At 35.5% G+C, this 17,468-nt stretch overlaps 1 protein-coding gene across 3 annotated transcripts in view; it reads right to left on the bottom strand.

Moving 5' to 3' along the window:
* Bcas3 (BCAS3 microtubule associated cell migration factor) overlaps positions 1-17,468 on the bottom strand; it is a 518,556-nt gene that overhangs the window by 401,605 nt on the left and 99,483 nt on the right. For all 3 annotated transcript variants that reach the window (XM_048366643.1, XM_048366642.1, XM_048366644.1), the window contains exons 10-11: positions 10,534-10,610; positions 5,968-6,051 (exon numbers count right to left, since the gene is read on the bottom strand). In XM_048366643.1, the coding sequence (XP_048222600.1) occupies positions 5,968-6,051; positions 10,534-10,610 (161 nt within the window). The remainder of the gene's footprint in view (positions 1-5,967; positions 6,052-10,533; positions 10,611-17,468) is intronic.

Genomic DNA, 17,468 nt, shown 5'->3' with positions numbered 1-17,468 from the left:
TATTTCAAATTTAAAATATAAATGACACACAAGGCAGTATGTTTACCAATACATAAATGTGATCTTTTCAACAATTGCTTTAAAATTGTAAAAGGGACAATAAGCTCCCAATGAAATTTTCCGTTAAAATCTAATCATGTTAATCATGGTATTCAGTATACACTATGTCATTTGGGGTGGGAGGGAGAAACCGGCAGAACCAAAAGAATGGGTGACAAGGTCCAAAATACAGAAATGTACTCATTACCTACTTATGAAATGGTAAACCCTTTTGTACGATGACCTCTATAGATTTCCTCACTGATACAGAAAAGTGAAGCTTGAAAACTTAAGTAAAATGGCAGCTTAAACAGCTAACCAATGACAAACCAGAATTCAAAAGTAGGACTGTCGGGACTAGGAATGTGGCTTAGTGGTAGAATGTTTGCCTTGCATGCAGGAAGCCCTGGGTTCGATTCCTCAGCAACACAATAAACAGAAAAAAACAGAAGTGATGCTATGGTTCAAGTGGTAGAGTGCTGGCCTTAAGCAAAAAGAAGCCAGGGACAGTGCTCAGGCCCTGAGTCCAAGCCCAAGGACTGGCCAAAAAATAAAAAGTAGGATTGTCTCTACAACTTGGTTTTTAACCACTACCCAATCATATTTTGCCTCATAATATATTACTGGTAATATCTGTGATCTCACAGTTCATAAGTACAAAGCTACCTGCTGAATTCAAGCAAAAAGATATAACTCAAAGCAGGCTGAAACCAAGACAAAAACCACAAATCAATTGTAAATGTTTTGTTTAGTGCTAAGAACTCAAATTGCAGTGATTATAAAACACATTAGTGTTCCTCAATTAGCAGCCAAACATTTGTTTCAATAATTCACAAGAAATGACTTACACAAAGTCTGTAAGAGTGTTGTCATGTAAACCTCTGAAGGACCAGGAGAATCAGGCGCCAGTGTATTGATGTCAAGAGCTGGCCAGGAAGCCTGATTAACCTCTGAGATACCTCATCTGACATACTGACTTCACTCCATTAATGCTAATGGAATACTCCCACTTAGAAGTACAAGTAGATATGCCTTCATCAAAGGAATGCCTCTTAGTTTTAAACTCTTCACTTGTATATCCTCTACAATTGTACTGAGCCTATTTATTCATCAATTCTACCAATAAATAGGAATAAAATTAAAAGAACTGAAACACATAGGAGTGGAAAGTAATGTACTAAAGCAAACTGCAAGGTATCAGTAAGGTTCACATAAGAAAAAGAAGAGACAGAAAAACAGTGCTTTATTTCATAGTCAGAGGCTCATCTTGCATGATGATTTCATAACATTTCTTAGGAAAAAGTATGACTATTGACAGATAAACTTTACTGGTGAACAAGAATCTGAGCTTCAAACTCAATAGTCACCAAATCTGCAATTTATTACACAGAAAGCACAATTTGTCTTGGCTAATTTAACTATTAGCTATAAAAGAAGGGAAGGCAAGTATGTGGATAGTTTTCTCTACTACTACAGACTTTTGCTTTCTGAATAAATTTGTTTCCTATTGGAATTAAACACATCTATGTGTACTTTCCAGAAGTAATACACATCATAATTTAACATTTCTCAAATAACTGTTTTTGAAAATCTAAACTGCCTCACTGTAATTTGTCTTTCTATTTGATTTTGGTAGCAAGAACATGCCATCAAATGGAGATGAAAAGCACAGTGAGCATCCTTACCATCTAAAGCTATACTTAAAAGTTTATTACATCCCTGATGAATCTTTACAAAAGTATTTAAAGAACAAGAATACAGCTCCAGGAGAGCTGAGCATTAAGTTATAACAAGGGTGAGAAAATCTATTATGAGCTATAATTCAAATGAACTTGCTGTATGTTCTGTCACTAGTCATCGTTAACCTTTCTGGTACCGGATCAGTTGTCCTCCCTATTGATTAGCCCTAATGGCGTTGCTTTCTCAGAACTGTTATTATCAAATCACACGAAAAATAAAGGCATTTTGATTAGATCAATTGACCACACACAATAGAGTTAAAACACATTAAAATAACAGTTATGAGGGAATACAAAATATAGATCAAGATTTAACCAATGTACCAAATACTCTCATTTGAACAATTTCAATATTACATTTTTCCATCCACTTCATGCATTCTTTCTAAAAAGGATTATAAACAAAAGAAGTAAAAACTAATAAAAACATGGAGATTAAGTATTATTTGGAAATATAAAAAATGTAAAAAACAAGGTAACAAACAGTACAAGAAATGTATCCAATGCCTAACGTATGAAACTGTAACCTCTCTGTACATCAGTTTTATAATAAAAACTTTTAAAAAAAGTAAAAAAGATGTCAATTTTGAAGTTACACATGTATATTCAATTAATGTATTTATCTTCACAATTGAATAAGATGAAAAAAATAAAAAATAGTGCTGATATATAGGCCTATAATACTAGATACTCAAAGTTATCATATTTCAAAACTAGCCTGAAGACTGCCCCATTTCCACCCAGAAAAAAAAAAAGCCAGGCATGACAAACCCCATAATCCCAGCTATGATAAAGACCTAAGTATAGGTATCAAGGTCCCATACAGCCCCAGACAAAAAAATTATGAGATCCTATCCAAAGCATAACTAAAGGATAAAGAACTGGAGGTGTGGTTCAGGGGTAAAGCACCTGTCTACCAAAGCCAACAGGTTCAAATCCCAGTAACCTCTAAATAAATTAAGAACTAAAATTTTAATCCTTTAATGAAATAAACTAGGGAAACTCTACAAAGCCTCAGAGGAAGACATATAAGAGCAACTTTCTCTTGAGAAAATGTTTTAACAAATAAACATGAATTTATTTAAACATATGTAGTTTTTCTTAATGGTGAATATTACATAGTTTTTATAAACATACTTTCCATGTTATATTTCAAAAGAAAATTATATTCTTTGGGTTAGTACATAAAGGCATACATAATAGAAGAGTGAGCCTGACCTAGTGTACAAGAAAGGATACACAGATCATTCAGATCTAAGAAGGGAAAATCCCAAACTCAGAATTGCTTATAAAATTTTGAAGTACTCAGGCACAAATTTATTACAACCAGTTTTGTTGTATATACACAAGAGAGAGCAAGAGAGCAAGAAACAATGTCTATTTGCTGCAACACCTAACCAATTTAGTTTGACTTTATCCAACATGTTATTTATCTGTTTATGAATTTCTGCTGCTGGCATAGCACACTCATTCAGGAACTGATATTTATAATATATAATATTATATACATATATGTTATTGTTTTTATTAAGGTGCTGTTCGCCGGGGGGGGGGGAGGGGTTACTGTTTCTTAAGTCTCGGCTAATAGCCCTGTGTTGTGGAATGATTCCTCATTGAATGTGAAAATTTGTATTTCCTATGTATCACTTAATTTGTATGCTAATTAACATTTTATACAGCAGGACTACACTCACAAATAAGGACAAATCAATGCTTCATTTTTCATAATTTCTTTTTTTTTATTTTTTTACTGGTCATGGGGCTTGAACTCTGGGCCTGGGCACTGTCCCTGAGCTCCTTTTACTCAAGGCTAGCCTACCACTTGAGCCACAGAGCTACTTGGGGCTTTTTCTGTGATTAATTGGAGATAATGAGTCTCACAGACTTTCCAGCCTTGCCTAGCTGGGAACCACAATCCTCAGATCTCAACTTCCTGAGTAGCTAGGATTACAGGTGTGAGCCACAGGTACCTGGCATATTTTTCATAATTTCTGATCAAGTTTTATAACATAGTAATTTGACATCATAAAATCATTAGGTACCTCTGGCTCTTATTCTCTAGAGGATTATTTATAATATGCCAAAGTTTCATTTTAGACTGATTCACTTGTAATAAAATATAGCTATATTTCCTAGGCTGGTCTAGGAAGTCATAAGCTTAAGTGATCCACCCACCTCCATCATCAAATCAGTGTATCTGGGACTATAGTTGTGAACTACCACCATGCTTGGCTCATCACTTTTTTTCTTAAATTTTGAATAGAATGCTCTAGAAAGGTTGCCAGGGCTAAAGACATATTTGCAAGGTTTATTCTTAAACATTATGTCCCTTGAAACACAAAAAAATATAGTGACTGTGCATAATGAATTTTCACACTAAAAGGATTATAACGTAAGTATAATCAAAGAGAAAATATTCTAATAGAAATTAAAAGTTAATTTCATGTAATTAGCATATAAAAATAAAGACTTTTATTCCTCCAAAGGCCAATTTAGTAAAAAGTAATATTCGACCCCTTACTAAGAAAATTACCATTTGGAGAGGAAAAAAAAAAATCACTCAAACTTTCCAATCTTTTCTGTATTAAAAAAAAAAATCACACAATGGAAGTAAAATGAAGTGTTGCTCCATGTTTGATAGCAATCTGAACAAAATAATTTACCAGTAATTAGAAGGAAATTTCAAAATATTCATGTTCTCAGACCTGATTCCAATGTAAACAGATATTATGTCGACATTTTTTAAATGTTTATATTTAATGACATTTAAGTTAGGTGTAATTATAACTTACCAGATCAAGATATAACATATGACTGGATTGAAACTGTTCATAAAAAATTAGGCATGAATACAAATATACAGACATACAAAGCATCTTACATACTTAAAAATGTAATGTAATTACTCCAATGGTGACCAGGCCTGCTGAAAAATTGCTTGACTTAAGATGTCATTACAACATAATTTCTCAAAGCATAAATAAGGATTTTGAGTGAGTTCAGATTTACTGTTTTCAAATTATACTAAACCTAGCCTCATTCCAGTATGCCCACAGAACAGTTACAAAATAAAACAGGTCTCTTTTCTTTTACATATGCATGAGACATATATCAATGGCAAATGAAAGCCAAATAGGTTATCTTCCATTAAACAAGTGAACTTTATTCAAAATGATAGCAAGGAATGATCCTGGTACACATGTGTGAGATAAGTCTAAAGGGATTCTAAAACATGAGACATAGGTCTCCTTGTTACATGATTCAGACAACCAGAATAACATTGAAGATTCTGCCTAATTACTGTCTTAGACAATTCTTTGTTGAAATAACCATCATTATTTCTGCATACACAATGGAGAAATCTGGCATTCTTTATAAAGATTTCTGAATTATAAATATACACTGCTATAGGCGAAAAACTTATTATTTTCCTTTTAAGCAAAAAATAGTAATGTTTCTCTCATCAGACCAAGGGACACATTCTAAAGCACATCATGTAAGCATTTGTGATCAGTCTGGAAGTATTTTTGTATTTGTTTAACATAAAACAGTGTGACCTTTGATTCCCTCCCTGTGGTTTACTTTAAACTGTTGTTCTCTTCTGAATAGTTGTGCTTTCTATTACATGCTGTCATGTAGATTCACTCTGTCATCCCTATTATTAGAATTGTTTTGTTGTATACTTCACAATTCAAAAGGATAGTGGTTATAAGAATACCTTATAATCAGCATAAAGTTTACCAGGCATCATCAAAATTAACCCTCACACACACAAAAAAGAACTCACTTGACAAACGTGAAGAGTAGTCCCTTGATATGAAAGAATCTATGAATGTGCCAGGGGATTAACTTAAGTTTTCATGAAAAATTTCCACAGTCAAGAAGACTCAGTAATGTTCAAAGATGCTCAGGGATCCCAGCATAGGTAAAATTATGTGAAACTCAGAAAAAGAAACTCTTACCAGATCTTAACCCAATTAACATACTTTTAGATTTTAAATGATTAAGTAGAAATCTAACAATCATTACAGTAGAATAATTGTTAACCTTCAACTATTACATTAAAATCACTGAAATAGTAATTTGCAGGAAGGTAAAATATTCTACTTTAAATCCTTTGTTTATTCTGCATTTGTGAATGAAAATATAAGAAAACATGTAAACACCCGCAAAGCACTGAGGTACTCACTTTGGCAGCACTAATGACTGTGGCTGTATAAGATTGAATGTTGTCGCCACAGGCTCCACCACGAGACTGATGACACCGAATCAACTGAGGTTAAAAAGAAAACCAGAGTCATTTTCTATTAAACTGTTTAACTCTACATACTATTAGACAGCACTTATTTATAGTGCATAATAATGATGGTGGGTGGGAATGTTTGCATCAGTCTATTTCAGACAAAGCAACTAAAAGCCCAACTGAGACATTTTCACTCTTTTTTATAATCTACTGGTGCCACTCAGGCAGTTTCATGCTCAATGAATGGGCTTTAAGAATTCATAAACTCTAGAACAAGAGGATTTGAGATCTGGCAGCCTTTATACAAATAAATTTTTAAAATATAATTAACAGGGGCTGGGAATATGGCCTAGTGGCGAGAGTGCTCGCCTCGTATACATGAAAGCCCTGGGTTCGATTCCTCAGCACCACAAATACAGAAAACAGCCAGAAGTGGCACTGTGGCTCAAGAGGCAGAGTGCTAGCCTTGAGCAAAAAGAAGCCAGGGAGAGTGTTCAGGCCCTGAGTCCAAGTCCCAGCACTAGCAAAAAAAAAAAAAATGTACACACTGCCTTATGTATAAAACTGTAACCCTTCTGTACATCACTGTGACAATAAATATTTAAAAATATATATAATTAACATATAACTTCTTAATATGAAATATTTGATATGCTAGCAAATTGGATGATTTCTTCTCTTAATTCCTCTACAAAGATTATAAAAGGAAACAAAAGAATAGACAAAAGGTTTTGCAATATTTGCATTTTTCAATTGTGTCACTACAAAAATGGCACAAATTATGCATAAATCTACTATGACACATGCACTAGCTGTCCGCTTTAAAGAGCTTACTACTATTACCATGAGAAAGTAAAAGAAATGCTATTATTTGTGCCTGACATCAACAACTAAACATGCCAACTGTCAATATGAATAACTACTTTGATGTATATGATTCTCACATTTCAAGCAATAAATCAGGATTAAGTTCTTCACTGGCCTCCATTTGCCATGTTTAACAACAACAAAGAATTATTATCAATATTTGTATGTTTAAATTGCCTTAAAATGGTGAATAAGAAATAACACAATTGGGTAAGTTTGAGCAGACTACATCATACCCAAGTTGTAAGTATCATAAGTATATGCTAATAATTATTTTAAATCAAATGTCAATAATATAGTGTTAGAACAGACCACAATGTAACAAGAACTTTAAAACTTTAGCAACTGCTAAAAAATAATCTATACCTACAAGTGCTTCATACAACGTAAAACTGGGTCCTTTGGTAATTACATATAATGGTGATGACAGGTTATGTTTTTATGCTTTTTCCTGAGGTGCTAGGGATTATAGACAAGACCCTGTGCATGCTACCCCACCTCCACATTACCAGCTATAATATTTTCATTAATTCAACCAAATTTCAGTTACATTCTTTCTGAAGAAGTTCCTCAAAGCACATTGAAAAGTGTGCCTTGAAGCTGTATCTAGGTAATTGCTGCCATGCATACAAAATAGACTTCACTTCTAGGTGACTGCTTAGCATCTGTGGTTTCACGTGCAGTAAAATGTGGATTTGGAAAGTGATTATTTTTGCTAATAAAAAGAATCTGTCACTCCTTCATTCATCAACAAACATACACTCAAGAAATTCTGAAGATTATCCCTCTGCTGCCTCCTGCTGCACAAGCCAAGAAAGGAACACTCTGGAAAGGCTATCACCCATTCCCCCCTGCAGGCACAAAGAACAGTCAAGGACAAATAGGGAAAAGTAAGCAACACTCTTATCTTTTCAATTTGATGACAAATGAGTCAGAATTTGTACATGAAAATTTGATCTGACACACAGACTCACCCCAAAATTATAAGCGTATCTTAGCTCCACAAAATTAAAGGTGAGAAAACAATTCTCTCAAGTGCAAGACTTTATATATAAAATGGACTAATTTTCAGGGAATATTGCTAAGCAGAGAAAGCAATGTAATCTCTTATGAAATGGAAATATATAACTTATATGTACACACAAATAAAACATAAATACATAAAGAACTATAATCAACTATATATCAAATAAAACCTTGAAGGAAGGAAGATCACACCAAACTCAAAATAAAACTCATTCAAAGCCAGTTCCAGCAGTTCATGTCTGTAAAGCTAACTACTTCAGGCACTGAGATCAAGAGGATTCCTTCTGAGAACAACCCAGGCACCAAGTCTGTGAGACTGGAAGATGAAATGAAGAGGATTGAAGTTCCAAACTAATCCTACCAGAAAAGCATAAAACTCTTTCCCAATCAAAAAAGTAGGCACAGTAGCTAGTGTACATCTGCCATCCTAGCCACAGCAGGAAGCATAAAGTCCATCTGATGGTCTATGCAAGAACCTATTTCAAAATTAACCAACATGGGACTGGAGACATGGCTCACTTGCCCAGGCCATGCAAGAAGGGTAAGGAGGATGATCAAGGTCCAAGACCCCCCAAGCTGAGCAAAAAGAAGAAAAACACATCAGGGTACCAGTGGCTCACACCTATAATCTTTATTCAAGAAGCTGAGATCTGAGAATTGTGGTTCAAAATCAGCAGAGGCAGGAAAGTCAACGAGACTTATCTACAGTTACCTACTAAAGAAAAGCCAGAGTGGAGCTACCCTTGAACACAAAAACTCAAGGACTGCACCCAGGCCTTGCGTTTAAGCCTGAGGACTGGTATGAATAAACGATGGGGGTGGGGGAGGAGACAGAGAGACAGAGACAAAGGGAAAGGAAGAAAGAAAAGAGAAAGGAAAAGAAATGGGAAAGAGAAAGCAAGAAGGTGGACAGAGAGAGAAGGAGGAAGGAAAGAAGAGTTAGGAGAGGGAGAGAGAAGGAGGGAGAGAGGGAGAGAAAGAGGGAGGAAGAGAGAGAGACAGGCAGGCAGGGGATAAAAAACACATGATCTGAGGAATGGCAGATTAAAGATAAGTGGTAAACACACAGTAAAGTGTCTGAAAATTAAAGTATTTAGTATGTATGCAAGTCATTCTGAAATAGTTCAGAAGACAAAGCTTTGTGTGGAAGTGGTGCTGTGGCTCAAAGTGGTGGAGCACTAGCCTTGAGTGAAAAAGCCCAGGAACAGCACCCAGGTCCAAGTTCAAGCCCCATGACTGACCCCCCCCCAAAAAAAAAAGACAGAAAGAAAAGGCTTTGTGTTATTTCACCTTCTTCTTTCTTCTTTCTTCTCCTTCCTCCTTCCTCCTTCTTCCTCCTCCTCCTGTTCTGGGGGCTTGAACTCAGTGCCTGAGCACTGTCCCTGGCTTCCTTTTGCTCAAGGCTAGCACTCTACCACTTGAGCCACAGCGCCACTTCTGGCCTTTTCTATATATATGGTGCTGAGGAATCAAACCTAGGGCTTCATGTATAGGAGACAAGCACTCTTGCCACTAGGACATATTCCCAGCCCTATGTTATTTCTATCAAAATTATTCTTTCAAGTTTTCCAAGTTAAAATTATATTTAAAAAAGAAGACAAACAAGTAACAATGAAATAGAAATCTCCACTATACAACTAATGTAAGCTAATAAGTGACAGAGAAACTGAATAATAAATCTCATCAAGATATGTGGATTCCTCTTGTAATTTCACAAAAAGTATTTTCAGATGGAAATTTAGCTCAGTGGTAGTGCTTATCTAACATGTGCAAGCCGCCTAGGACCACCAAAAAAACAAAGCACTACTAAAGAAAAAAACTCACTCTAAAATTTAATTCAATATTGCAATTCTATACTACTCTCAAAAACCTAAAAGCATCAGGAACAGAAAATATATACTAGCTCATTAAGAAATTGTTGTAAATGCCAATTAATATAGCTCCTGTCTTCTTTGAAAAGAATAACTTGAAAAGGGCTATTTTTATTATAAATATGGTAAAATTAGGAGTAGAAACTAAATGAAACATAGAATATTCAGTTAAGTGCAAAATATCTTAATATTCACAGACAGACTTTTGGGTAAGGAATCAAAGAATTCACCTAAAAAATTATTTTAATTAGGAGTTGTTTGATTTTGCACATTCTACAGGCTACTGACTTACTAGTTCTGTGGCTTTGAAAATACTTCCTTTACTTACCACATACAGATTTGGTCCAAAAGTGATTACTCCCAAAATACAATAACTATGCAACCAACAAACATACTAATCTTTAAAGTCTACAATATTTTTATTTCATCTTACATTCATGTGCTAAATGCTAAAAGATATGAGAAACACTATTCAAATTTATGTTTAGCCCTGTATTATACATAAAACATCTAAGTGTATAAATATCATGTCTTCCTTTACTATGAAGATCTTGGTATATCAATTTGATAGGTAAAAAGCCGACCACATCTGAGCTCATATGATTTACTCATACAAAAGACAGTACAAGAAGAAGCAGTAAGCTGAACATGCAATATGAGTTACTGACAATAGAACATACATATATACTAAGGAGAAACCTAAAGACTTGCTTCATTCCACCCACCACAATCAGGCATCATGGCTTACCTTGTTTTCAGCATAAGCAAGCCAGCGGCTCCCAAGAGCAACAGGATTCATGTTTGGACCAGGACAAGGATAACAACCTAAAAATTTTAAACAAAAATATTCATAAATTTCTTAATAACTTATGTTGATGCATCATACCTTGAAGCCCCAAAAACAGGAAAATCAAATGCTTGTATTTTTCCAAGTCTCATAAAATTTCCTGAACTTCAGTTACCATTTCAATAGTTGAATAAGGTCCATTTTTCTTCCTTTTGGTACTAAATTTGCTCCATTAAAGAAACAAATTTGAGAAGAACTAGGAATCACTTATATCTCAACAAGAAAATGAAGTTAAGAGGAATGACTGAATTCCTAAGTCTGAAGGTCATAAATCAAAGAAGAATCAGAGAGAGGAGAAAGTAAGCCTATGATGAGTTCAGGAAGTGATGAGGAAAAGATAAATAACACCTAACAAACAGACATAAAAGAATGGATGCTGCAATGGTGAGGGAAGGAAAAGAGCACACGCTAAGGTACAAGCCTATGAACTGGCCGAAGCCTCCTCAACAGACAGCTTTGGGGATTACTAATGTATTTACAGTAACTACTTGCTTCATTCTTCTAGCTTCCAGTGCTAGCCGATAACAATAGTAGAGAATCAGGATCCTATGATATTTGGCTTTTGTTTACCCATTTTATATTAATGCTTTGATCAGAAGTACATTGATCAGGGATTTGTTTCTCTTGTCTCTACTAAATCATTACTGCCTAAGAGAATATCTGACTCATAGCAGACATTCAGTAAATAACTTTAAAGAAATTAAACAATGAACTGAAACTAATCAACGCACTAAGAAATTTTACTCAAATATCCAAAATGTTTGGTCTATTAAAGTACCTAATCTTTCATTTTATAGCCCTCTATCATTTAAAAAAAATGTTGCCTAGGGGTGTGTGTGTGTGTGTGTGTGACATTTTGAGGGATGATGGTACTAGAGCTTGAACTCAGGACACTCTACCCTGTTTTTCACTCATGGCAGGTACTCTACCACTTGAGCCATACCTCTACTTTCTGTGTTTTCCTGGTTATAACAGTCTATCAGATCTTCCTGCCAAGCTTGGGTCCAAACCTAAATTCTTCAGATCTCAGCTTCCTGAGTACCTAAGATTACATGTATGAGCCATCAGGATCCCACTCCTTAATGTGTACTACATATTCTCCTGAATTCAGAAAAACTTTAGTATTCTTTCACTAGCACCTGGTGTAATATACTATTACTCTATGTTGTCATTGCTGTAAAGCTCATATTTCTGTGCTACCACAATAAAGCAGTTTTAGCTCAATCATCTACATTGCTGCCATTTACCATGAGTCTTTATTTTGTAAAGAATATAAAAAAGAAAGTAACCCCAAGAGGAAGTCCATGTATTACATGAAATAAATCATTTTTTAATTTTCTTGCTCTTTGTTTAAAAAAAATTGCCTGTGGTTTAGAGGGTGGTACCTGTGATCCTAGCTACTCAAGAGGCTGAGTTCTGAGCATTATGGTTCAAACCCAGCATGGACAGGAAAGTCCATGAAACTCCAATCAATCAGCAGAACACTGGAATTGGAGCTATAGCTCCAAGTGGTAGAGCTCTAGTCTTGAGCAGAAAGCTCAGGGAAAATGCCTAGGCCCTGAGTTCAACCCACACAAACATAAAAAGAACAAAACAAAAACTGACCATTTAGCAACTATAATATTACTGTATTTGTATAATATGTATTATTATAGCAGTATGTACAGGACAAAGATACATAGAAACTGCACAACTACAACACTATAATACATTCTGCAATACATAGTATAGTGCTTGTGTATCAGATTAGATTATTACTAAATAAACATTTATTATTCAGACAAAATGAGCTTTTATATATGGAAAGAAATGTTCAGAATGGAGCAGGAATGTAAACATGGTTTCTATGAAAGATTATTCTTTTAAAAAGATTTGCTCAGACCTTGGTGCAGGTCAAATTTTTGCCCAATGGTCACAGATTCTAGGGATTTTTCAATTCCCTAAAAGCCCTTTTTTCTATATGAATCTTGTTGAAAGTTGCACCAAGGTCTGGGGGTTACTGGGACCATTTTTGCAGCTTTAATCCTTAGCCCGCCTTAACTATATATTTCTGTTTCAAATGCAGAGCTGAGTGACTATATACATATGGGAGGGGTTGTTGTTATTTTAAGAAGCAGGCCATTTTTCTGAACTTTAAAATGTGTGTCATTGTAACTTGCGCAAAGGAAGTCCATGCCTGTGTTTTTTTCTTGCTGTTTTTAAGTATGTGTGAATTTTTAAAGAGTTTCTCTTCTCACCATTTTACCAGGAAATTCCCAGAAAGCTTAATAATATTACAATGACTATATACCCCAGGGTGGGAAAAGGGAGGCCTTCTAAGACTAGAACCATGGAGGAAATACTGAACTATGAACCTCCTTATAGCCTTAAAGGAAGGAGTCACTCTTAATTGTTAAAGACAATTGAAAAGGCTATCCTGATGCCCAGTTTCCCTTTCCACTAGAATCTTCTGTCTCCTGCCAGTGAGGATTGCATGTGCAAAGGAAACTGGCTCTCTAACCTGGGGTTTTCCACACCAAGAGGAGAGGAAGGTGCATCAAAATGCCTTTAATGTTTTATAAGTCCACAAGGCCCAGAGTCCAGTGGATGGATGGCCAGGTGAGTTTGCAATGATATTGGCAGTGAAAACAAAAAACAAACAATAACAACAAAAAAGATTTGCTCAAGTGGTAAAATGCCTGCTTAGCTAGTGACAGGCCCTGAGTTTTCAAACCTCAGTACTGCCAGAAATAAATAGATAATTGGCAATGGATTAAAGAGTTAAAATATAAAAGCTAAAGTAATTAGATAAAAATACAGTATATCTTCATAACGTTAGAAGAGGCAATAATTTCTTACATATGACAATAAAGATACAAATGACAAAAGAAAAATTAAGTTGTACATTCTTCAAATTTTATCTTTCAGTGAACAGCATGATGAAAGTGAAAAAAAACCTCAAAGGGAGAAATATGTTTGCAAACCATAATTCTATTAAGTGACTGTTTTTTAGGATTTTTTTTAATTATTGGAAAGTAAATGCCTCAATTTTAAAAATCAATTAAGATGCTTACACAATGGTTCAAGCCTGTCCTCCTTAGCAACACCAGAAGCTGAGATTAAGAAGACTGTAGCGAACCCAAGCAGAAAAGTATGCAGACCCCATGTCAACAGTAAAAAGCTGGGAATGGTGGTACACAACAATCATCCCATCAATGTGGAAAGCTCAAATAAGGAAGAATATGATCCAAAAGGCCCAAACTTCATTTAAGCAGAAATAGAACTACAAATAGGGCTGTGGTCATGGTACTTGCTTGGCAAAAAGAAAGGCCTGAGTCAAATGAAAATGAAGCATACCATGAATTTCAGAGTATGGCCATGCTGAGGATCAATACCCTTATTGAATCTTTACTATGCACAAGGAGCTTGTCCCAGCCATGAAAACATCATGGCAGCCTCGCTAGCTTATGTAGAATCTTAAAACAAAGTGTTGAGTTTAACTTTTAATTTAAACTTGGTTTGGATCTCACATGAATTTACCAATCACCTTGTATGTTACAAACATACTACTTAACATTAAAAAGCTTTTAACCCAAAATTTTCAAACTCTGCATTTTAAAACTACTTTAAATCCATTTCCATTTGTTCCATGTGTTACTCATCATTAACATAAATGAAGAACACATATACCAATGCTAACAACTAAGTCTGCAAGAAAAAAAAATTTCCTCTTCAAAGTAGAAACACGACAATGCAAACAGGTTGCCTACTGGACACTCTTTAGTATCCCTTGAGACTTCCTATCTGCTTTCAATTTAAAAGGACATTTAAAATGACTGCTAATGACATCTATCAGTCTTTGTCTTTTGTTTTCCTAATCATACCTGGGTTTTGGATTTCCACATCAGACAGCTGCTCAAGGCCAACTTTTCTATACTTCCAAATACAAAGGTGTCTCCTTTCTCATCATGCTGGATTTGTTCTGTTAAGAATACTCTAGCAGTTCTCTTTACCTGTGCCATCCACCCTTTGGCACAAATTCCCCTGATGCTTGCTCAGATGGATACAGCTGTCTCTACTTATTTTACAATACTCTCATTGTATTCATATATAACTAAGTCACTCAACTAAGAATGCATTGTATAAGAGTTTTTCAGATTACTTTAGAAGTTAAATGCTTCCATGATCAAAACAACATCCTCATTAAACAGAGATCTTGTCATTCTACATGGATTTTGGTCCTACTTCTTTAACAAGTGGATATCAATCAATAGAGAAACTGTCAAATGAGCTACCACAAAACTCTCTCAGTATAACCTGTCCTACCTCCTCCCCAGTCCCCAGTAAAAAGCAAAAAACTGACTTACATTCATAGAATAGCATGCAAATAATCTAAACCAAGCTTCAATATGTATAAAGAAAATGGGAGGTAAGTGGAGGACAGGGAGGAAAGCAGGAAGAATTTAAAAAATAGAGAAAAATTTGCTTCTTTCAAGTTATGAAGTTATGAAGATGCTTTGTTCCTTGATTTAAATATTTTGACATAATATGTTTGTTCCAAATTTTCATATGTCACTCTAGGCAAGGTTGAAATTCCTTAATTCAAATACTTACTAAATATCACCAATCTGACCAACTTAAATCATATACGTAAACTTAATCCCTGGAATGTTCAAGTTAAGAATTTGTTAACTACAAGCAAAACACTTCATAATAGAAATGTGAATGAGATATATTAGCATTATTGGCAAGGTTATTCGCAAATGAAGGTTATGTAGAACTGTAGTGAAATGCTACTGTAAACAGAGTGGTTGCTGCCTAAACTCTATTTTTTATATAAAGCATTAGTGAAACAAATCATTACATAACATCAATTATTTGGTTATATGTAATGTATACTAACAAAGATTTTAAGGCATCATATCAATGGTACTTTGAGAAGGTCAGAGTAGAAGCCACTTCACTAGAGCTTAGTTATAAGCTGAATGCTACTTAAAAATTACATGACTGGGGCTGGGGATATAGCCTAGTGGCAAGAGTGCCTGCCTCAGATACACGAGGCCCTAGGTTCGATTCCCCAGCACCACATATACAGAAAACGGCCAGAAGCGGCGCTGTGGCTCAAGTGGCAGAGTGCTAGCCTTGAGCGGGAAGAAGCCAGGGACAGTGCTTAGGCCCTGAGTCCAAGGCCCACGACTGGCCAAAAAAAAAAAAATTACATGACTGGGGGCTGGGAATATGGCCTAGTGGCAAGAGTGCTTGCCTCTTATACATGAAGCCCTGGGTTCGATTCCCCAGCACCACATATATAGAAAATGGCCAGAAGTGGCACTGTGGCTCAAGTGGCAGAGTGCTAGTCTTGTGCAAAAAAAGAAGCCAGGGACAGTGCTGAGGTCCTGAGTCCAAGGCCCAGGACTGGCAAAAAAAAAAAAAAAATTACATGACTGTAGTATCAGAAATGCTGTTAACCCTTCCAGAGTTCTTTATATCATGAACAAGTCGCATAAGAAGATCTTAATACTTCAAGACTACTTGTTTCAGCTATTTAATAGACTGGGCAATGTTAGGGGAAGCACTTAGGAATACACAGAATACATGACTAAGAAAAGAACATAGAATGGAATACATTAGTAAAAAGAGTTGCCAAGTGAAATGCACACCTACAATATAAGCACCAAGGAGGCTGAGGCAGGAGTCTTGAAAATACAAAGCCAATCTGGGCAATCTTTCAAGACCTACTCTAAGAGGTTGAGAAACAAGGCGGGGGGGCAGGGGAGAGGAGGAGAAGAAATAATAAGAAACAAAAAATAATTTACTCATATGCAGAGTACATCATCAAGTATATCTACACCATCTTACCCAATGTGATATTATCAACCAAAGCATTGAAAGGTCTATTGTGCTAGGTGAGCACTCTACCACTAAGCCATCCTCAGACCACAGTTATTTTAAATTATTATAATGAAGCTAATTTTCCTTTTACATTTCTAAAATGGATATTAAACGAATTATGAGAAATACATGTTGTTGACTTACTCACTAAAAAAGAGAAAAATATTCAATAAGATAAATATCTTAACTTAAAATTATTGCTCCAATATTATATTTATTTTACTACTTTTTTTTTTTTTGGCCAGTCCTGGGCTTTGGACTCAGGGCCTGAGCACTGTCCCTGGCTTCTTTTTGCTCAAGGCTAGCACTCTGCCACTTGAGCCACAGCGCCACTTCTGGCCGTTTTCTGTATATGTGGTGCTGGGGAATTGAACCCAGGGCCTCATGTATAGGAGGCAAGCACTCTTGCCACTAGGCCATATCCCCAGCCCTATTTTACTACTTTTTTGTGTATGTGTCAGTCCTGGGGCTTGAACTCACTGCTTGGGAACTTGTGCTGTCCCTGAGCTTTTTTGTTTTTTTTTTTAAAGATGTAAGAAAATATATTTATTTTTTCCATGACAATACTATGTGTCCCTGAGCTTTTATGCTCAAGGCTAGCGCTCTACCACCTGAGTCACAGCTCCAAATCCGGTTGTTTGTTGTTGTTGTTTTGAGGGGTTGATTAGAGGTGAGAGTCAGAGTTTACTGCCCAGACTGGCTTTGAACCGCAAACATCAGATCTTAAGCTGTCTTCAAACCATAATTCTCAGATCTCAGACTCTTGAGTAGCTAAGGATTACAGATGTGAGGCACCAACACCTGACCTTTACTACTTACTATACAGAAACTGACAGCTAGTGACAATTATTTCCAATGTACACAGCCCAGCAGAAGGTAACTTTTAAAATAGGAATTATATTTCAAGAAAATACAATTTATCATTTAAATAATTACCTTAACAATTATTTTGGATTATTTTCCCT

Source organism: Perognathus longimembris, chromosome 17, assembly GCF_023159225.1.
Source record: "Perognathus longimembris pacificus isolate PPM17 chromosome 17, ASM2315922v1, whole genome shotgun sequence".
Taxonomy (NCBI): domain Eukaryota; kingdom Metazoa; phylum Chordata; class Mammalia; order Rodentia; family Heteromyidae; genus Perognathus; species Perognathus longimembris.
The sequence above is the reverse complement of the archived record's forward strand: the minus strand, read 5'-3'. Positions and strand labels throughout refer to the sequence as shown.